The sequence below is a fragment of the Apus apus genome, chromosome 4 (genome assembly GCF_020740795.1).
Source record: "Apus apus isolate bApuApu2 chromosome 4, bApuApu2.pri.cur, whole genome shotgun sequence".
NCBI classification, from domain to species: Eukaryota; Metazoa; Chordata; class Aves; order Apodiformes; family Apodidae; genus Apus; species Apus apus.
In genome coordinates this window covers 19,364,431-19,387,287 of record NC_067285.1, presented here as the reverse complement: position 1 = coordinate 19,387,287, position 22,857 = coordinate 19,364,431, and the positions used below count along the sequence as shown (strand labels likewise).

The 22,857-nt window shown below is 42.6% G+C and overlaps 1 protein-coding gene across 1 annotated transcript in view; it reads right to left on the bottom strand.

The window, feature by feature from the left end:
- ANTXRL (ANTXR like) overlaps positions 1–22,857 on the bottom strand; it is a 62,024-nt gene that overhangs the window by 19,790 nt on the left and 19,377 nt on the right. Inside the window, exons 10-17 of the mRNA XM_051618590.1 lie at positions 19,794–19,892; positions 17,494–17,563; positions 16,296–16,374; positions 10,861–10,956; positions 10,116–10,154; positions 6,916–7,014; positions 5,111–5,278; positions 3,863–3,943 (exon numbers count right to left, since the gene is read on the bottom strand). Coding sequence (XP_051474550.1) covers positions 3,863–3,943; positions 5,111–5,278; positions 6,916–7,014; positions 10,116–10,154; positions 10,861–10,956; positions 16,296–16,374; positions 17,494–17,563; positions 19,794–19,892 — 731 coding nt within the window. The remainder of the gene's footprint in view (positions 1–3,862; positions 3,944–5,110; positions 5,279–6,915; positions 7,015–10,115; positions 10,155–10,860; positions 10,957–16,295; positions 16,375–17,493; positions 17,564–19,793; positions 19,893–22,857) is intronic.

The following is a 22,857-nucleotide window of genomic DNA, read 5'->3' as shown; positions in this document are numbered from 1 at the left end:
TTGTGGGCACAGTTCCCAGGAGAAGGGGCATCAGAGCTCCTGCTTGGCTGGTTTTCTTTAAATAGGCAGTTCCAAAAAGTGCCTGTGATTTTCACAGCCAGTCCTATTAATACGATCCTGTCTAACTCTGATGGGTCATCCATCCTGAGATCCTCTTCTTGCTAAGTCCATGGAAGGAACCAGCCAGGGTGGCAGACCCCTTAGGAGCCTCAGCCAGTTCTGTAATGAAGCCATAATCCAGGGCATGCTGATACCAGCAGCTCAGTTCCTGCAGGATAAGAGGAACAGGGGAAGGAGGCTGGTCACCAGACCATTGTTCCCAGATGGCAGAACTGCAGGGTACCAGTCTGTCTTATCAATGGGAGGTGTAGGGAAGCAAGGAATGAGAGAAACAGTGAGGAAGAAACCACTAAAGAAAATGGAAGGGAATGTCTAGGGCAGGAGTCCAAGGGAGGTACATGTAAGGAAAAAAGAAGGTGGTTTGGAAAAGGCAACATGATCACGATAAAGAAGAAATGAGGATGAATGAACAACATTCCTGGCCACCCAAACGACAACAAGAAGTCCCTTGCAGCAGTCAGCCCTATATTCCTGTACACGTGCTTCTGCCTGAATTTCCACTCTCACACACACTCTGGAATGGACGTCATCACATGAAGACTCAAAAAGAGTTGACACCGCCATTTTTAACTTCACTTCATTATGGGAGTGGGGGATAAATAATGATTTGAAACCAAAAGGGCCGTGTTGTGGGGCAAGATGCGGAACAGCTCTTAAAAAGTCCTAACAGACTCCTGCTTCTCTGTGACAAAACCACATACATTAGTGAATATGCCTAAAACATTAACATGTTTTGCTTTCCACCAAAACTATCACAGAAAGGTTTTCTACAAGTATTTTCTCAGAGTTTTGGGGAGAAAAGCTCCCAAACCACAGGACTCATTTTCATATTTTGAAATAAAATAAACTTTTAAGTTTTTAAATAATATTTTAATGCAAAAAAAATATTCCTTGTCATCTTTCCCGTCTCAGAAGCCATATGAAAAATATTTTTCTCTCTGTACTGTGAATGTTCTCTTCTCTACAACTAGTATTTTCATTGTGCAGAAAAAAGTGTTTTGCTATAATTTCTCCCAATGGCTACAAAAAGTGAATACATGCCAAACTGAAGCAAAAGTATGGAAAATTAACACTTTTTTTCTTTCAGTAGAGGTAAACTAAGATACATAAATTTGGAAAATATAACTTCAGTGAATTATCTTATTCCAATGGAAAACTACCTGCATCTCTGGTAATCTCTGGAAATGTAAAGATAATAATTTGACTGACTGTGGGAAATTCAGATAGGAGTTTTCTGAGTTATGAATCCAAATGCCACTCCTAAAACACAGTTGTGTTCCTTTTGCTTTTTAAATTCTAAGTTCTCCTGAACAACCAAGACAACTATGCAATTACCTTAAAAACAAAAAAGGCAAAGCAAAACCCCCAAATAACTCTTACCCCACCAATCCCTTAAACCCCCACAAAACAATGCAATCCTGCTCTCCAAGATCACCACACAGTCACTGGCCTCTGGATGGTGCAGACTGGAAGAGCACCATGCATCAAGGCATGTCAGGCTATACTTCCATGTCTACCCAAGGGTAAACCAAAACCCCACTGACTGCTGCCAGCAGGCACATACAAGAGTGACCTAGTTCCTGCCCGGGCTGGGTCAAGCAGAGCTGTGGACTTGCTCCGGGGTGTGCCAGCCTCCTCCAGCTCTGTACAGCCAGGGCTCCAGGCCCTCCATGCTGCTGATCATTCATAGCACTGACCTGATCTCCCCATTCTTCAGCCACAAAGTGTGTGCCTGCATGTATACTCATACATACTGATACACATACTTATGTGTAGATACTGGTGTACTTATATACTTCTCCTCCACCAAAAGCCTCTCTCACAAGGAGCCACTTTTCCACTGAGCAATTGCTACTAGAAGAGTCAATCAAATGATAAATAATAACCTTGCTCTTTCCTTGCTAGCTTTCTCCATGAAATACAGGCCTGTGATGTCCTTTATTTATTTATTTTAACAGCAGAAGGATGTATAGTAATTTTCTTGTTTCCCTTTCAATATTCTTCAGCTTTAGTTAATTTCACAGGCCAGGGAACAGAGATGATCCTATTCTTCCACTGAAACTGGCTCAATAGCATTCTTTCCACCCTATTTCCCAGATGTACATTCAGTGTTTCTAATCTTCTCCTTGATACAATAATCCTTCAGCACTCTGTTTTACATTGCCTCTTTGGAGCTCCTTGTCCTTCCTGCAGCAGAACTGGGAGGCAAGGAACTAAGGATCCCTGTTCAGAGTCAGCCCCCTGCATGTTTCTTGACCACACAGGCTAACAGAGGCTCTGTTGTGCTCTGCACTGATAGAAGTGTACCAACTGAGAGAGTGAAAGGCAGAGGATAGACTCATATTATACAATGTTAGTGCTATCAAAATACAGCTGGCCTAAAGAGCCTATTCAGAAGCTCTAGATCGTGCTCAAAAAGTAAATGTGTCTCGAACAGAGCTGCCTTGAAAATTCAGCTTAGTGAAACAGTTAAGACCGTTTTATAAAGTATCACAGGAAGACACTAAATCTTCAATACTGAAACTGGATATTGGGTTAATAACTAGACAAATGCCATAACAGTATTTTGCCAAAGGGATGTAACTTATTTGCCTTCAATTATTAAAATTAGAGCTACTTCTAAAGTCTGTTATTAGGTGTGAAAGCCACCTAGGCAAACAAGCCCAGCACAAGGGCATCTGCACCACTCCTACCCCAGAAAAACACTTGATGGCCCCTACTGCTCTAACTCAACAACCCCTTCCCCTGGGAGTAATGGTGATGAAAAGTAGGGAGCCTGGCCAGAGAAGGGCCACAGGGGAGAAAAAGATGCTGTCATCTCTGCTCAGTCCTCATGTTTCAAAGTACCACTGCAGAAAGTCAAATCTGAAGGTGCAAGAGGCAAAACGCAAACACTCAATTCTTATGGAGCTGTCCCCCAGAATAGCAAGACAGAGACAACCAGAATGGTGCCAGGCTCTCATGGGGAAATTGTGAGAGCTCTGAACTACACTATTGGAAGTGACCCAGGGACACTATGCAGACATCTCTGTGGCTCTGAAAGGCACAAACTGCCTGCTTCCTCCCAGGAGGAATCTACTCCTGACGCATGTCTGGCCAATCAGCTTTATCAAGGCAGGAGATACTCTGCCTACATATCGGATATGACTAAGAAATGTGTCTTTGCACAGAAATCTATGGAAATTTTATTCTTCATTAACTTTGCTATTAGCTGTTTCTTCATCACCTGCACAGTTCATACTCTCATTAATCACTTAAACTCCATTATGAGATCTAAGAAACATTATTATCAAGTTGGGTAGGAAGGATAATTACTGTTGTAGAAACACTACTGCATATTCAACTCAAAACAAGCAGTATCCCAGAACCCACAAAAAACCTATCCCTCAACTTCAACATGTGTGCCCCCCCCCAAAAAAAAAAAAAAAGGCTAAGGACTTAGATGGCTGAAAAAGGTTTCATATACTACTGTGGCCAGCCAGCTTCTTCCTCCTCAGTCTGCTCAAATCATCACAGTGGAGATATTGCTGTTGACCTTTTGGGGCAATACTTTTAAATAGATGCCACAGCAAACATTTTAGCTCATTTTGAAGTCTCTGGTTCTTGTGACAAATTTTTAGCCTTAGGGAAATGTGCAAAACAAGCTCACAAAAAAAGAAAAACAAAGGTAGGTGGTTGGGAGGGAAGAGCATTGCTGTTGCTAACAGCAAAGTGACATGCCAATGTGTTTGTGACACCTTACCTTATCCCCTGGCTGCGGTCTCATAAGAGAGACTTGATCATAGCCTCGTCGAACCAAAGCCCACAGTGCATCAAGTTTGCCCTAGAATAAAATAAAAAAAAAAGAAAAAAGAAAGAAAAAAGACATGACCAAGAAGCTTAAACTATGGGTGAGTTGATCCAGCGTTTCTGTATTATACTGTCTGCACAAACATTGTTCCTGTGCCTCTGCCCTCTGTAGGCTGTTTTTCTGGGCAGACAAAAAAAAAGAGATCTCAGTGGGATAACATGTACCCAATTTGCAATGGGCCAAATTCAGCCTGCTCAAGACTCACTGAGGATGACTACAGTTTAACATGAACAATTCCCTGAAGAGGCACAATTAGGCAGGTGTTACATTAACAAAAGGCAGAACAACAAAAGTACTGTATTGATGGGGGGGAAAGCTGGAGCGTGGACGAACAGCCACAAGGTCTACCTACCTAGGCAGACCTTAAAATTGCCATGTGCTTTCAGACAATAAATCCAAGCACTATTAAACTGATCTGTGATCAGAGTGGGGAGCTCATCCCACCAAGGAACATGCTTGGGACATGGCCACAGGTTTCTGGGACGAGAATGGTATGCTGCTCCCTTGGCCTCACCAGCCCTCCACCTCCTTCTCTGTAAGCTTAGGGAACAGCCCTGCCCTGCCTCACAGGCTCTATGAGGATACAAACATTAAAAGACAGGAAGACACCAGACACTATAATGACAAGGGTGAAAAGGGGACGAAAGAGTGGAGACACTAGCTACTTCCCTTAAATCAAACACTGTGTCTTGTGGCTGAACTAGAGTGGTACAGAGCTGAATCCCAAACCGTGGTCCCAGCCACTGTGCAGTCAAAGCAAGGACAGTGCACTTCATCTGATCCTCTTTGTATGCTGCCTGAAGATGGCACAACACAGCACCTGCCCTCCCTAAGAGCTGAGATACATGCTGTTGCAATCCAGGCTGTGCAAAAGTACTTGAGAAGACGGGGTGAGCCGGGGGGGGAAGATGAACAGAGGCTCATGCCCTCCAACACCCTCCACTCTTCCTCAAAGAACTACAGCAACACAGTGCCAGGTGAAATGCATGTTCCAAGAAATGGGCAAACATAAAGGTTACCAGCCTTTTTTCTAAAGAGGCTCTCCCAGCTCTGCCATTAGTAAGGTTGTGCTAAGGAAGGGGGACGTAGTAGCATGCATGACATAACAGGCTTGGTAAAACTGAGGGACAGACACATTACCTTGATCGGAGTGTACCATTTCCGCTGGGAAGGTGGTTTTCTCACATGGGGCTTTTTCGGCTTGGGTTCCCATGGCTCATACTCCTGTTCTGGCAACTTAATAATAGCATTTTTGGGCTTCTCCAGTTTTGCTCCTTCCTCTGTTGACCCCTTGTCTCCCCATCGCACCTGAAGTCAGGAGAGCAAACTGTAAGTGGAAATTCTTCAGCAGTCCCCACCAGCAGGTGGTTTTCCCTGACATTAATCTATTTCCCATCAGATGACCTAATGCCAAATTAAAGCCAAATTTATGAAGGTACCAAATTCCCTCTGTAATAAAAAAATACACATTTAAAAGTAAAATATTCTCACTCAAAAGCTGCTTGAACTACTAGCCTTTGCACCTTTGCACCTAAGGTGTCGTGGGAAGCACCCAGGGCAGAGTAACCCATCACTGAGTGAAATCTGAAGCATTCTGGTCAGCTCTGGTAGGACACAGACGTAATACACCTCCCACTGTCTCATGCAAAAAGCAGGCAGCAACACCAGCTGAAGGTAGGCAGTCTTCCCAGCTAGCACCTAGAAGCTTCTGCTGTTCAGTTCAAGAGTGAACAAGGGGTTGAAGACAAGGAATGGAATAGACAGTGGAATGGTTTAAGAGTATCGGTCCTCAAACTCGTGCAGCCACTACCAAAACCAGCCTCTTCAAAGACAACTTTGTACAGTCACAAGAGAGGTCAGTAGCTTTATCTTCAGATGCTATTCAGTACTCATTTCAAGTTGAAATTCTGATTTTGTTGTCTGTCTTACCTGAAAAAGAAGCGTGATGCTGCGTTCAAGGGCAACATGATGCATAGTGTTTCTCAGCATCAGGGATAAAATTCTCCCAAGGAAAACGGCTAAGGTATTAAGATGCAATACCTCAACTGCAGACTTGCTAAGAAAACATTGCTTTTATTCTGTTAACCCTAGTTTGGTCCACATCCTTGGCTGGTTACGTTAGCCCATGTCGGCTACCAATTAAATCTAGTGGGCATTTCTGATGTGACATCCCTAAAAGTCACCATTAGGCATTCAGCTGATACAGGTGAGTGCCAATTCCCTACCTTATATTATCCATAGTTAGGAATGCTGAATTTATTTCACTAACATGGTTATTTACAGGAGTTAGCAACTGGTCACAGCACTATCCCACTGGTTCCCTGAAACATACATAGGAAAGCTCAAGGCAAATTTCTTTCACAGCAATGCTTCAATTTACACATCGAGATGGGCTTGTGCATGAATCCCAGGTCAGGATTTGATTCATTGGCCAATTTCAACACGGATGTATTTTTGTGCATTACGAGTTAATACTTAACTGAAAAACAAAACAAACAAACCTAAAAAAACCCCACAATCTCAAAAAGAAAAACTAATGGTTTAAATTCCCCAAAGCCAACTGCTTCCAGCCAACTAGGCACAGTACAGATGGCACCCTCAAATACTCAAAACCAGTGTAAGTCTGTCTAAGGCAAGAGAACTGGACCCACCTGCACTGAAGGGTTTGACTAAGTAACTTTAAAACATCTTCTGGTGCTTTTCCCTTTTATTAACCTGCAAATTTTCTCTGGCTCATAATGCTAGATTCATTCAATTATTCATGCAAATTATGGCAGCTTGATGTCTGTTACTTGGACAGCAGGTGCAATCAGGTGGACAAGCCCTAGTTAAATCTCAGACTCTAGCCTATCAAGTTTGCTTTTTTAAAATAACATTAAAACATAGTGCTATGATTTATAAGCAAATGTATTGATTTTTACAATACTAAAGAACAAGCCAAATACCTCCATCCTCTTTATCCCACCAACACCTCGACCTCCATAATAAGATGCGTCCACAGTTGGCCACTTTTTCTTTGGCAATCCATCTTCATCATCTGATTCCTATGGGAAAGACAGGGAGATATTACTGCTGTTCTCACACAAACAGCATAAACTATGGAAAGCAACTGAACATCCTATGGTCCAATCCTTGGGTATCTGGCTTTGTGCATTTTACTTAATCACTGCCAAAAAACAAAAGTCTCTTGTCTGTGCAGCTGCGATTTTAACTAGGGAAGCTAAAGAGGATTGCCTATTCCACTCTCCAGGCAGCTTTTATTTAGTCAAATATTCATTGAGCTTCAAAATCACCACCGACTTGTAATGGAAGACAAAGTGGAGATGAATCGTACATTATACTGGCTTGCCACTATGCTATGCAGAAAATGCAGCAATCAGCCCAAAGAAATAATTTATTAATCATGCTTTTAGAACTTAATGTAACCTACAGGGGGGGGAATAGTTACCACTATGAGTTTTTCTAACATGTGCATCAGGCCCTTTTCTCATGGCAGCTGTAACCAGTTATTCTACACTGCCTAATTCTTTGTAGAATCTGGCTCATGCTGTATAGTTTGGAACCAGGACTCAGAGTAGAGCATCTCCACATTGTCAGGAAGCTCAGATCTGGAGTTTTTGACTTGCGATTATAAAACTGCAGAGTATTTTTCTGAAATGTGGGAGAGTCTGAATCAGAGCTTTACTTCAGGTTCACTGTTCTGTCCATGCGTAACTAAAAGCTGGCAAATGTCTCTGGTTTGGCAACCCTGGGAACACATCTCCAACTCTATAATCTCAAGCTGATTGAAGTCACTGGGTTTTCTAAGACTCCCTGTGATTACACTGAGTTGAGGCAGCTGAAAGTCACACCATGACACTCTTCAATTACCCACATAATTGAGAAAAGGGCCCAACAAGCCTCCTACATCACACTTCATTCCTCACACTCATTAATAAAGACAAATAACTACATCTCATACTGATATGCAGATGTGCATACTGCTCTTGGACTGGCCCTGCCCTTTGCTAATTTTCATCAGTAAAAGTCTATATTACTAGAAACACTGCCTGGATGTAGGCTTTTTTTACTAAAAAATAATAAAAAAATAATAATCAGGTGAAATCCAAATATTAGAGAAGACCACAAATGGGTGTGAGATTACTGGGTGACATTTTCTCAAAATTGGCCTACATGTTTCTATTGGAATGTAAAAGGAATTGAGAATCTAGAAGCCAGTAATAGCTTTCCAAAAACATGCCTTAATTTCTGTTTGATACCTTGGAGAAAAATATTCCCATCAGTTATTCAGTAACATTTGATATCTCAGCTATGGTTCATGGGTTACTTCCTGCAATAAATTCTTTAGTATGGCCAGGCAAAACTAGAGTTCACATTTCCATGAACTGCTAAGGGGATTTGGGTTTGATTTTTTGTTTGTTTGGTTTTTTGTTTGGGGCTTTTTGCTGTTATTTGGCTTTTATTCTAAGTCGGGGAAGTAAATATACAAACAATTCACTGTGGTTTGATGTTCGGTTTTCTTGTTTGGTTGGTTAACAGTATAATAAATACACAAACAAATGTATTCCATTTCATGACATATCTAAAATAGTACCCAGTGAACTACATCAGCAATTTTAATTAATTTCTGTTTGATTCCATCGTGACCTTGAGTACCATAAAAACTCTCCTGCCTCTTCCATGGGATGTGACACAGATTTCAAGTCTTCATGTCTAGCAATCCTTCCTGCTAGGAAGCCTTACAGTAGCAAGACAATTAATAGCAACAGCTGATACTTTTTCAGCTGATAAAGGATTTATACCAAATATCCCCTACATCAAACACATAGCAAAGCAACGTCAACAGCTACCACATACATTCTGAAAAGTAATGAAAAGCTAATGCTTGCAGTTCAGAACAAGTTTTAGATAACTAGATTCAGTTTAATAGCAACATACCAGACTACATGAGCTAAAGGGTAGGTGATCACACCTAGGGAGACTAGTGCTAAGTATAAGATAACAACAATCCACACTGGATAAAGACAAGGCCAAGTAAAGGGATGAATAACATCTGTGTTCTGTGTTATTCCTGGAAGCTTACTTCAGCTCAGTTTCTTCGATTGCATTTAAAATCTCTGCTGATCAGAATAATTGCAATGCATCTGGGAACTCTACTGCAGGGGTGTGATGCTCTCTGAAACCTCCTTCAAACATACCATGGCTGCAATTGCATGCTTCATGACAACACTAATCACCCAAAAATCAGCATGATTTTTGGTGGTATTTTAAAGTTAAATTGTCACAGTGCTGCTGCCCAGGACAAGCAACAGGATCACATAAACAGTAATGGTGGCCTCTGGCAACCTCAAGAACAGCAGCTGTGGTTGCCTCCTGATATTCATGCCAAGTTACAGCAAATTAGCAGCAAACTGTAGGCTTCCCTTGTGAGTCAGGCAAGTATTTTCCCATCATTTAACTGTCTATGCCTAGGAAAGAAAAAAAGGCAGGCATGAGTCTTCTCTGGAGTTACTTTTATTTATTACTATTATTTTAATGACATTAGTACAGTAAAACTAAGCTGAGGTCAGGGTCAGTGTGTTACTGACCCAAAAAGAGCTAAATCCAATCCTGTCTCAAATAGCTCAAAACCTAAATGGAGAAATGCTAAATGTCCTTCCAAAGGTCACCCTGCAGCAGAGCCACAGCTAGGGCAGACTCCTGTCTCCCTCTCCTGCAGCAAAGCCTCAAGAATGTGGCCTTCCACGTCCTTTCTTCCAGCTGCAAGACTTTGTTCCTTACTGCTAATCTGGGCTAAACTCCTGTTGAGAACAATGGCAGGTTTACTGAAGGACAGCTTTCAGCACACCTTGAGAAGCGTTGGTTTGCCTACGCCCCTGTCTGGTGTGCAGCAAAATTAACAAATCGTCATAAGAACTGGTGCTCTGTGAATGTCTGAGTTATGCAACTGTTTTCTCTGTGGACAAATATCTTGCTCTGTACATATAAAGAGGCCAGAAGGCATAAATAACTGTCCTGACACAAGAATCTTCCTCTCACAGCCTTCAAGGTGTCATTAAGACACCTACAGGGCTGATGTTCCTAGGAAGCACAATACACTACAGTGGCTGCAGACAGTGCAACAGCTCAAAAATAACACACTTACGGGCTCTGGAGGTGGTGGTGGCGGTGGCTCCTTGATGACCTGAAATACAGAAACAATGGGAGAAATCTGAGATAATGGTAGGGTTCATCCATCTCAATACCATGTCATTGCTGCTTTCTTGCTCATATCACAGATGGCCTACCCTGTTCTATTCCCCTACATTCAATCCTCTCATTAGCTCCATTGCTTTTCAGCAGGCACAAAACAAATGCAGATGAGAAGCTAAATCCATCATATTGAACTATGTGATTAGACAAGAAGTGCCCTATTAAGTAACTCGCCATACAGCTTCATATTCTGGTAGTTCTGCCTTAAAATTTGCATATGATTATGAAGCTACTGCAAAATACTCACTCAGAATCCGCAGCTCCTCTGAAAAAGAAAGTCTAACTCTTCTCTTTTAAAAGAACCACGACAGCTTACGCCCATATTAATAAATCAACTTCATTACACTCTTCTGCAGCAGGCTTCAGACTTGTTCTAAGTAGGTCTCAATCCCTACAGAAATTTGGGCCCCAGCCACAAGCTCACTAAAACTTCTCATTCAGTGCCAAAATCAAGTAGGCTTTGCAACATTCAAAACACAGACCAGAGTGACTTCAACAAGCACTTTAAGCAATTTAAGCCTTACAAATCTTGTAGCATTTTTCTTAAGCCAAGATAACTGTCCACTCCAACACTTTACCTCCATGCTTTTGTAGAGAGGAGATGAAACAAAGTCAAAGGAATAAAAACCTGTACTTACCACTGTGCAGCAGAGGGGCCAGAACCACCACAGAAGAGCCAGAGCCAGCAGCAGAAAGAGTATCAGCAGAGCAATGAAAAGGATGGTCCCAGTCAGCTGCAAACAAGATTATTTCTGAGTTATCTGTGCATGTGACTGACAAGGCAGGAGCCCTGAAGTTACACAATTAGACTGGGCAAAATGAGCCAGATTTCCCTTATTTCAAGGTCTCAGGTAGATTCCACAGTCACTCTTGTCGTTAAGGTTACATCAGTGTTTGGTGTGACAAATCTTTATTTGAAGTCATGATTCATGGAAGCACCTCCTGTTGTGGTGTGTATATGTATAAACTTATTATGTACTTCTATCCTGCTATATTCAATGGTGTTAAAACTCATACAAACCATTCTCAAATCCGAGCTGACAGGTCCCTTAAAACTGTCAAGAAGGGCACTGGAAACTACATGATCAGAGTCTCAGATGTGCAGAGTCACTAGATGCTGCAGAATATGCAAATGACAACATTTAAAGAATGGGAATAATAGAGCTAAGAATCACACAAAGTCACAGAATCACTTAGGTTGGAAAAGACCCTCAAGATCATTGAGCCAAACATTAACCTTACTCTGCCAAGTCCACCACTAAGCCATATTCCCAAGCACCACATCTAGACAACTTTTAAACACATACAGGGATAGTGATTCAACCGCCTCTCTTGGCGGAATGTTCAAATGTCTGACAACCCTTTAAGTGAAAAAAAAATTTCCTAACGTCTAGTCTAAACTTCCGCTGGCACAGCTTGAGGCCATTTCCTCTTGTTCTATCACCAGTTTCTTGTGAAAAGAGACCAACACCTACGTCTTTACAACATCCTTTCAGGTAGTTGTCGAGGGCAATGAGGTCTCCCCTCAGCCTCCTTTTCTTCAGACTAAATAGCCCCAGTTCCCTCAGCCGCCCCTCATAAGACTTCTTCCCAAGGCCCTTCACCAGCTTTGTTGCCCTTTTTTGGACACGCTCCAGCACCTCAATGTCTTTCCTGTATTGAGGTGCCCAAAACTGGACACAGTATTTAAGGTGTGGGCTCACCAAGTCTAAGTACAGAGGGACGATCACCTCCTTAGTCCTCCTTGCCACACTATTGCTAATGCAGGCCAAGATGCCATCGGCCTTCTTGGCCACCTGGGCACACTGCTGGCTCATGTTCAGCTGCCTATCAATCAGAACCCTCAAGCCCCTTTCTGCCAGACAGCCTTCCAGCCAGTCTTCCCCAAGCCTGTGGCACTGCAAGGGGCTGTTGTTGCCCAAATGCAGAACCTGGCACTTGGCCTTGTTGAAGCTCATACAATTGACCTTGGCCCATCGATCCAGTCTGTCGAAGTCTCTCAGAAGAGCTTCCCTACCCTCAGGCAGGTCAACACTCCCTCCCAACTTTGTGTCATCTGTAAACTTATTGAGTCCATTCTACGTCATCAAGATCGTTGATAAAGATGTTAAAAAGAAGTGGTCCAAACACTTTCTGTTCAGCCAGGCTCATCTCCTTCCCTGACAGCCTGTCTTTTGGCACATGGGGACAGCCTGCTCCTGGTCCTTTAAGACATCCTTCTTGAAATATGTCCAGCCTTTCTGGACTGCATAAGAGCTTATGGGTAACTGTTTGCATGTCAACATCACAGAACGGAGCACAACTTCTTCGCTCAGCCTCATCAGCTCCCAAGCCTGCCTGTGTTGCCTCTTGACCCAAACTGCACACCCAACCCAGCTAAATGATTATGCAAACTAGTCCAAAATGTTGCTGATTCTTCATGTGCTTCCTAGGACTGGGCTATTTTTACTGAGATGCTGTAATAATGATCTTAAGCATTTCTGATTCTTCTATTCCACCTGTTTCTCTGTAGAGAACAATGGGAGTCTGGGGCTGGATAGCTAACGGTCTACATTCAAAATCAAGGTTCAATTTTCTTTACAATTACTAATATCCAAAAAATTTCAAGTGTTAACACTTCAAGCTAGCTTTTGAGCAGCCAGGCAGGATTGAAAAGAATCACAGCTCTGATTTTCCTGGGTAAATCTTGATGGATTCTTTGCACTTGGAGCATTTCTCTGTGTATTGCTCTGATGACTACAGGAAAGCTGGTCTTCATGTACTGCTTGGCCCCTGCAGAACATACAGAGCACACAGCTTTTTGGAAATTAAACATCTGTTGCAGACATGCAGTGGTATGCCGGGACATACCATTTCCCTGAACTGGGCTCTGGGATAAGGTTAAGATTAGCTGTGGTGCTCCAGCCACTTATTTTATACTGGGAAAATAAAACTCTTCCATATTAGATTTTCTGAGTTTGAGAAAAGTTTGATTCACTAGGGGTACCAGAGAACAGGCAAAATTGCCAGCAAACTGAAGAGCAGCTTGGGAATAGGAAGATGTGAAAAGGGCCTGAGGAAAGGGCCTGTGAATCAAACTGAGGGAATAGGAGCTGGCTAGACAGGAAACTGGAAGAGATTTCCAAAGAAGGATAGGTGGGAGGACAAACAAAGAAGATTTATGGAGGACAAAGTCCATGAGAATTACCTTATTAAATCCGAAACTACTTGCTGAATTCCCATGACACCAGAAATTGATTCTGAGCCCCTTATTACAACAGGAGTTTCCATCACTGTTCCAAATAGGTTTGTTTTCCCCTTGGAAAATGAAAAGGCTGAGGGTGGAAAAGAAAGTACCAGGTCCTAAGAGCTTTGCAAAGTCTGGAGAAGATCCTGAGTGGATGACTTGGGTGGTACCTAGTTCTGTCTCAGGCCAGATCCTAGAGCTGTCAGGACTGGCATGTTCAAAACAGGACTAACACAACCATGACACTTACTCCATGCCTTTAGGCAGACAGCTCAGTATCCCATCTGTGTCACAGCATCACCATCCCTCCACTGCTCTGAGAGTTCTTATTACAGATGCAAACTGACCTGGTTTGGGATACACTATTTAGGTCACCTTATTAATTTGGTCAGGGAGCAGCCGAAAGACAAGACAGAGTGCTGCAACATGTGCCAGATCCCCTGCTCAAAGGGCTCTGGATAAAAGACACACTACCCAGCTGCAGTTCTGTACTGCAGCCCCCCTCTCTGGCCCTCCTATGGCCCCATGTAGCACTAATGGATCTGGAAAGCAGACACTTGGGCAGCATGAATTCCCAGTGAAGTCAGTTTGCTGAGAAAAGGATAAACAGAAGTCAAGCATAACTTGAAGAAATATTGCTGCACTGCTTAAAAACAAATCCAAGAACAGCACCAATGCAGTGCATGAACCACAGATGCACATACAACCGCTACTGTTACTTGAAACACACATGACCTTGTTTTGTAGCCTTTGTTTCCAGGCGTTGTTTTTCCCATGCTGAGTGCTCATATAAAACGCCAAGATATTTGCCAGCAGCAGCTCAGGAGCTGCTGGCAGCAAGAAGCTAAAGCTCTTTTAATGATTTAATACACAAAACATCACAGTGAAGCTGGACTTCAAAAAGGAAATTGCAGACTTTGTGCAGCTGAACACAAATAAGCACAGGAATCACATAGAGGCTTTAGGAGTAAAGTGAAGAGAAGATACTTACTGTACAGAAAGGACAGAATTGCCAGCTGAGGAGGAGAGCTGAGCAGGCCAGCTAACTGCCACCCACAGAAAAGGAAACAGGAGAGGAAAGGAGGTGGAGGGAGTCTCTAAAACAAGAAGAGTGAAATGCATGAAATTAAGATGAAGTTGGAAACTGAACCATCATCCTTCCTGCTTATGGGATGTAAGTGGATGAGATTTTTTGTACCAGCTGAGAATCAGGCTCCCTGCCTCCTTCACATTCAATCTGCAAGGGGTTGGTCAAAAAATGTTAGATTGACAGGACTGGAGATTGGATTCCTCTCTTTATCCTAAGGCTACTGAAAGAAAAGCTTTCTCCATCCATGTTCTGGCCTGCAGGAAGTCCAGCTAGGGCTAAGACTTCAGTCTTCATCAGAAATAAACTACATATAGGTAACTAAATGCACCCATTAACACCTGTGTTTCACTGCAAATTGAAGAGGTTTTATTGTACCTGAGGTAGAAAAGAGGAATAAAATATGAAAATATTAGTCTTCAGTATAGAAAACCTGAAGATAAGTTTTTGGAAAAATAAAAACAATGAGGTGAAGCAGCAAATACCTCTGCTAAATTCTGAGTCCTTGCACCCCAGAGAGTTCAAGCAATCTGGTGTGATATTTTCCAGCTTTATTGCTGAAAACATCAGAAACTCCAATTTGCATGTTCCAGTCACTGCCTCTATCTTCATTCCTGCCCTTCTGCTCTGCAGCTGTCAAAAAGGCCAACAATGATTACAAACGAATATGACAGCATTTGGCGTAGGGTATGAAAGTCCTTTTGACACTAATAACAATAAGGCTCAACTTTGATACAAAATGTATCAGGTATTTCAGAAAACTTTGTTGAGGCCACATGGCCAAATCTTTAGCTACTGTACTCTCTTGCACCAGCTATAGGAATTGTCAAGGTTTACTGCAAGGCAAGGAAGAAGGCTGTTTATCTATTAGCCAGTTTTGTCATTCTAAAATCAGACTTTGATAAAGGATCACTCCTAGATGTTGGTCCTTAACACTCCACCTGGGGATAGGTGGTCTTTTTCTCCAGGAGATGCTCATATCACAGCCATCACTGTCCCAAAGCAGCACATTGTCCCCCAGCTAGGCTGAGCAGCTGCCTATTACCAAGAAACTCATCCCAGGATCTGAGGCTACTATCTTTTTCTGGTCTTGCTCTGTGACACCAAAAGAAAAGTAATCGCTTCTGACACTAAACTGTAAAAACACCTTAGCAAATTCTGAACTAGTAAAGACAAATTGTGGTGATCCAAGAACAAATGCTGGAAGCTCTAACAAAAAAAACCCCACAAACAAAAAACAACAACAAAACCCCAAACAAACAAAAAAACACAAACAAAAAAACCAAACCAAACAAAAAAAACAAACAAACAAAAAAAGCTTTTTAAATTTAAAGAACCTTCTATGCTGTGGTCCTTCCACATCCAAGTCCTGGCAGTTGCACCTTTCAACCTAGATCCCATAAGGAATCCCAAAGATGAACAGGATGTTGCTTCCTGATGCTCCTTTCCTCATTTTCCCAGATTCCCTTCTAGTCAGATCCAAGCTTTGAGGATCTCTTTTTCCTTGGATAGGAATGGGCTGGGTGCCTTTTGTTGAAATTTTTTATTCAATATATCAATCATCACCTATGCATTGTCAATATTGATTTAAACTTAACTAGCTCTGATTATTTTTCAAAGAACTGCTGGGATCCAGTCAATAACTGTGATACAGAAGCTGTAGAGAGCTTATGCTTACTCAAAGATGCTTTGCCTGAAGAGCCACCTTATTTTTCCAAGATCCCATGGTTTCTCTGTCAAGCCCCACTGCAATTACTTACACACTGTGTGCTGGTGATGCTGACAGAGCTGGAGATGAATGTTAGCCCGTTGTTCATGCTGACTTGTAGGAAAACCACCCTAAAACACAGAATAGATACATACATTTTTAGTATCATCTTTATATTCACTTTCCCCTTTATTCTGGCTGTGCTTTAGCCAATGGCTCATGAACATGCATGGATAAAATGTCCTGCTGAGTCAAGGCATTTTCATGGCTTCAAGTGTTTACCTGCATTTGTGCCTCCGCTTGACCAGAAGCTACTCTTTTTAGGCTGGCTTAATTGAGTTGGGGCATATGCACATTATTAAAAAACCTCCATTCCACCTGGGACAAAGGGCACTAGGACAGTGAGTCCTTACATAAAGTCTCAGGTATCTGAAATACTAGACTAGATAGCACAAGGAACTTCAAGGCTTTTACTTCTTTTTCCTTTTACCAAACAACCCTTCTACAGTCTAAAGAGCCAGAATGTGTATTCTTCTATATCCAAGTAAATCCAGAATAGTTGCAGTGAGGTAAAGGGGTAAAAAAGCTGAAATGACAGTGAAATTAAAGAGGAATCTGGCCCTAGCCACTCTCCAATATCAGAGAAAGAGTCTGAAGAAAACAAAAACAACACAATAAAATAACCCACAAAAAAAACACCAAACAACTTTCCTTCACCCCCAGTACAGTATTTAAGCACCCACAAGTTCACCAAGGGGGAAGGCAGGGCCTTTTGCCATATTTCCCATAAGTCTGCAGGATTATGACAGCTGAAAAATATAAAAAACTAGCCAGAGCATTGCAAAACACAGGAAGCAACATCTACAAAAGCAGCAAAGGGGTTACAATAAAGTATCTCTTTTCAGTCAAAACTAAGAGTCTCCCTAGAATTCAATTACCTTTTGGCAATTGGTGTGAAATTTGGTGTGAAAAAACATGATATAGGATCAGAGGAGAAATCATGATTCTATTATATGGGACCATGGTCCAACAAGGCCTTTGGTTAAGCGCTGATACAGACCCAACACTGAATAGATCTATGCTGGCTCAGACTAGGAGAGGATTTGGCACAAAAGGGATGGAAGTAAGCCTGTCACACATAAAAATGTATTAGCTTGGCACTTGGGGCAAAATTCTGAGTTCTTGGCTCAGTAATGACATCCTCATCCAGAAGTCCCCTCTCTTGACACATGCTGGAAAGCAATACTTACTGTCCAGCATCTTCTATCACTGGAGCAGGACAAAGTAAGTAAGTATCGTGAACAAAGGTTGGCTTTTCATCTGCAAAGAAATTAATATCATTGTCAGGGATGAAAAAAAGAAACTGTCCCAAACAGACCACTCCCTTGAGAAGTGTTAATATGAGTGAAAACCACAGACAAATTCAGTATACAAATACCAATATTCCCCAGTGGCACTGATTACAAAGACAGGTACTAGGATGACCATTCTTCTTGATGCCAATGTAATGTTATCAGGCTAGAGATACCACAGCTAAGAAATAGAAGAACATCTTTGCTCCTGACAGCAGCAATCAGCCATTTTGAAACCAGCTTTGAGCAGCATTCATTTTGTCTGACAACTGCACACAAACTCTACTCAGACTGAATACTCTGGCCCCACAAGATACTCAAAAGGTCCAAAGTACAAAGTTCAGTTTTTGCCCATCCATTTCCAAACAAGAGGAGGCAAGGCCTCACTTAAGTGGACAGACAGCAGAGGGGAAAAATAAACATGGCTGGTCATATACTGGAGACAGGCAGAGAGGAGCCATGACTGATGTTACTTTGAGGAACTGTCTTGCAGTAGTCATTGCTTTTCCTGTCCCCAGACTTCCCTCTGGCAACATCATCCAGAAACAGCCCATGTTTAATAGACGTCTGCTGCAGGCTGAGTCAAAAGCAAGGCCATGGTTGTTTTCCTGCCTCCCTGCACTTTGCTCCAAGAGTCAGCAGTGCTGATCCTGTTGCTTTCAAAAGCCATATCCAGAAAGCCGAGTTCCATGATCACCAAGAGGAGGTCCAGCAGCAAACTTGCAATTCCACTCCACTAAAACTGTGTGAGCTGAGGCACAGGAGCAGACAAGTCACTGCTGTGACTGCACCTCAACTCTGAATGGTCCAAAGCAGCTAAGGTGCTAGCCCAAAGACTGGTTTCCAAAAGTGCAACCCTGGTAAAAGCTGCCAGCTTATTTAAACCTTAGAGGCTTGAATATTCTTTCTACCTAGGAAAAAAAATTATTAACTAGAGCACAACAGATAGGAGTTGTGCTTTCATGCTTCACCCACCCCAAGCACACCTGAAGACAAAGCTCATTCCCCTGTTTTGGCAGAGATGAGACCACGGAAATTATAGTGATACGCTTTATGGCTAGCCTGAGGGTAAAAAACCCAGCCAACAAAGATCAGTGTCTCATCACAACATCTGCTGCAGACCTAACCCAAGGAGAACACAGCACAGAGGAGATGTGGAATCGGGGTAGTTTTCCTCCTGTATACTTCCAGGCCCAGGTCAGCACTCACTGTGAAGTCCAGTCAAAATGCCAGTGCATTAGGGACAATGAAGGAAAAACCACAACAAAAACCCAGGAAGTCTGTCTACCTGGTAAACCACAATAAACAACCCCCTGGCAATGGGCATCTGTAAGTAGAATAAAAGAAAGACCACCAGAGTTTATTTAATGCAGCCTCCATGCAGGAAATTAGGATGCAAAATGAAGGAACGATTCATGTGCTCCCTAATGTAAGCGAATTCACTGCTAGGGAAGACACTGGTCTGACCATGAGAGGATTTGAAAGCCTCTACTGTGCTGAGCCAACAAGGGTAGCACATACACCAGAGAGCAAAGCTCCCCTCCCCATGCTGTGCCTCACCCTGCCAGACATGCACTGCACTCTTTGGGAATAAGTGAATTGCTGAGAAACTGGACACTCAATCTTTTTCGGCCATTCAGTCCTTTGCCTGGCTGCTGAGAGAGCAAACAAAAGACTGTTTAGCACAGCAAGGATGGGCAGTTCCCAAGTTCTGTGCTCGCTGCAATGAGACCAGCAACTGGTGTCAGAGAGAAATGGAGCAGGCCTGGGAGGGCCCTGCTTTATCCTCCTTAACTCGTGGATAAGGAGTCTGAAGACATCAAAGGATCAAGATAGCATTATTTCTTTTTACCATGATGAACAAAGCAATAGGGAGCAATTTTATTTCTCCCTCTTAAAACTTAATACCCAGAACTCACTGGCTGTAATATGACACCCACATACACCATTACAATGATGATGATATCCTTACACAGCAGCACACACCCCTTAACCCTTGTGATACAATGTCCACAGATCCCCTGGATTGGCTAAAGATGCATTTCAAGCTTCTGTTAGGTGTAGATCCCTACTTGGTTTCCCCCACATCCACTGCAAGGACTCTCCAACACAGATGAGAGGTGGGCTGTGTCACTTCTGAAACTCCTCAGCCGACACAGCCACAGAGGACACTGAGATCTGCCAGCCTGCAGACTTACTGATAGTAAGGCTGTCGTTGAGTTTGAAGCTGCAGAGTACCTGGTCGATATTTCTTGCATGATAAAAGCCATTGCCTCTTACCACAACTTGAAATGATTCTGTAAGTAAAAATAAAAAGAATAATGAAAGATATTTCTAATAACACCATTTCCTTCCAGAGTTACAACAAGAATTACAACATGATAATTATTGTTCTCTGCCCTATGCCTGAAACAAAACATCAACACTCAATATTCAGCAGCAAGGGTCAAGAATCCCGTAGCAGCACTACTGCTTCAAGGAGCAACATCCATATCAAGGATGTTCCCACAAGCATCCTGCTGACCCCCATGCCCTAATTAAAAGTACCAGAGTAATACTGTGAGCCTGACATGACTGATGTAATCTCATGGTTCCTTCACGACTTTTGGTTGTTTTTGCTAACAATACACACCAGTCCTACCTCCTATCTTCACAACAGGCTGCACTTTCAGCAGCAGCTTTGTTCAGACAGATGCAAACAGGACTTCCTGTACAGCCCCTTTGTGAATTGGAGAGGAAGTTCTGCATATGGTACAAGTCCTGGAAAAACAGTCTTTCAGTCCATACAAGAACTGTGCCTGTGCACAGCCCTGTTAGCATCTGCTGTATGTAGGAGTAACTGAAGACTCAGGGGCTGCAATTTCCTTTGTGCTCTTCCCCTACACCTCTGCCCCACCAGCAGAAACCACCAGGAGACCTGCCACAACAGACACATTATTGCTGGCCAGGTCAAAAACCTGGCCTTTGGATGCTCTCAATTTCTGTTACTTCGGTCATGATACTGAGAGGGCACCTCAGTCTTTTTACTGATACAGCAGTTTCACATCTGAGTAAAGCCAACCTAGGAATGCTGCTATCAGAAGTGAGATCCCAACTGCATATGCCCTCCACTTGTTGACACCACTAATCATGTTGCAGTGCACTGAATTTGTTCATACACCTGAAAAATAACCCTCTGTTGTTGCCAGAGGGATCAGTAAGGTTATCTGCCTGGCCAAGCATTTGCTGGGAGTAGAAATGTACACAGGGAAGGGACAGAGAAAAGTGGTATCAGGTGAATTTATGTCTATCATGAAGAACAAATAATCAAGCTACACATAGAAAAATAAGAAAAAACTGCATGAAAGTTCTCACTTGGACCAGCACTCTAAAAATGAAAGAAAAACAATGTTCATAGGATTGAGGGAAGAGGTGCCTAATTTTTAGTGATACGATGTCTGGCTTTTGATAACACTTCATATTATGCACTGCCATGTTATTTGTATTCTTTGGAGTAAGGACTAATTATTGGATGAGGCCTAGGTGTCTGAAATACATATTCAGATTAGTCTGCCTGCTCTTCACTATTAAGTTACTGCAAGGCAAGATAGCATGAGGATTTGGAGTGCTTTAACAAACAGCTTGATCTTGCCAAAAACACATTCTCAATATCTGAAATATAATGCAACTCTATGTGAATTAGACATGGACAAATTATGATCAAGCACTGGAAACCCACACTTTGATTTCTCTCATGGTAACTTTCCCTTAGAGCAGTGCTCTGAACTGACACAGGCTGCAAGGAAAGGAACATGAGAATCAGAGAAGATACTTTCTTTTTCCCCTCCCAAAATATCTACTGGAATGCATATTAAAGTGAAACACATGTTTTGGCACTTTGCTGAAGAAAGTTGATCAACTTTGAGACCTCACTGAGCATATCAGGAGCCAAACACACAAAGCCAGCATTGGAATTTGGCCACTTTAAGGAAAGGGTTATACCTCCTCATTCCCACTGGGGATGGAGGGCACTTTCTTGAAACAAATAAAACTGGAGTTTAAGGTAGATTCAGCTGCTTTTTACTTCAACAGGAATCTGGAGTTACTCTGATTCATGCCTTGAGTTACTCTGCATTTAACCCAGCTGACACACCAAGAGTTATTCTTGATGAGCATCTCTTTTTTTGCCAGCAGACCTGATAGTCATGACCAGCCCTAAGGGCAATCAGGCCTCTGCCCACCCAGCAGAACTACTGCCTTCCTGGGACCACACATTACCCTAGACTTGCCTGCAGCCAGCCCACTTCACAGTTACCTGAACAATCAGCTAAGAGTCTCTCAATTTTATATTATAAAAGTAGCCTGCTGAAATAAAATTGCAGGTAGATTTATCTCCCCTTCTCCCCCTCCTGAACAGGTCTTAAGAGGCAACAAACACAGAGGCATAATTGAGAGCTATTGCAATGACTTTAAGAAGAGGCAACAAGTAAGACACTTTAAATACAAAACACTGGAGGTAAAAGCTACATGTAGTTTAGTCTTGTCAAGATAGTTTACCTCTCTTTCCCTTCTTTGCACTGTCACTGCCACTCTGCAAGTCAGTTGTGACTAACTGACTTGGTAGTGACCTGTCCACCAACAGAAGCTGACAATATAGTCTCAATACCAGACCTGCATGGAAATGTGAACAGCTGATATTGAATTTGGTTGTTGCTGTTAAGAAGTCTGCCCCTTCGGATGCTCTGGAGCATTCACGTGTTCTGGATGATGGCTTGTTGAAATGGCTAATTCCATTTAATTTTGCACCCTGGCTCTGGCTGCGTCCTTTTCTTCCTTAGTTACTGTCAGATCATAGATTGTAGCTTTTGACAAGACAGCGAAGGGAAAAAGGTCAGCACTGAAATAACCAGGCGGCGCTGGCAGCGAGATGGTAGGTTGAAGCTGGTGTGCACTGGCTGTGCTGTCGCCTTCACTTCTGTGACTCTGACGAGAAGCTGACGGCTTGTATCCACACCTGGTAGTTGATGTGGCCAGTAGGATGCCACATCCAACAAAACCTTTCAATCACATCTGCGTACCATAAGCATAATCAAAGCAATGATGCTGTCAAACAGGATATGAGGCACCTCCAATTCTGCACCGAGAGCCTGTTCACAGGCTGCATGTCTTGGTCACTTTAAATCAGAGAGAAGGGGGAAGAACAAACTACCTTTCTCCACATCGAGGACGATAAATTTGCAGGGTCAAAAAGCATTAAGCATCAGATAGCATCACAGAACAAGA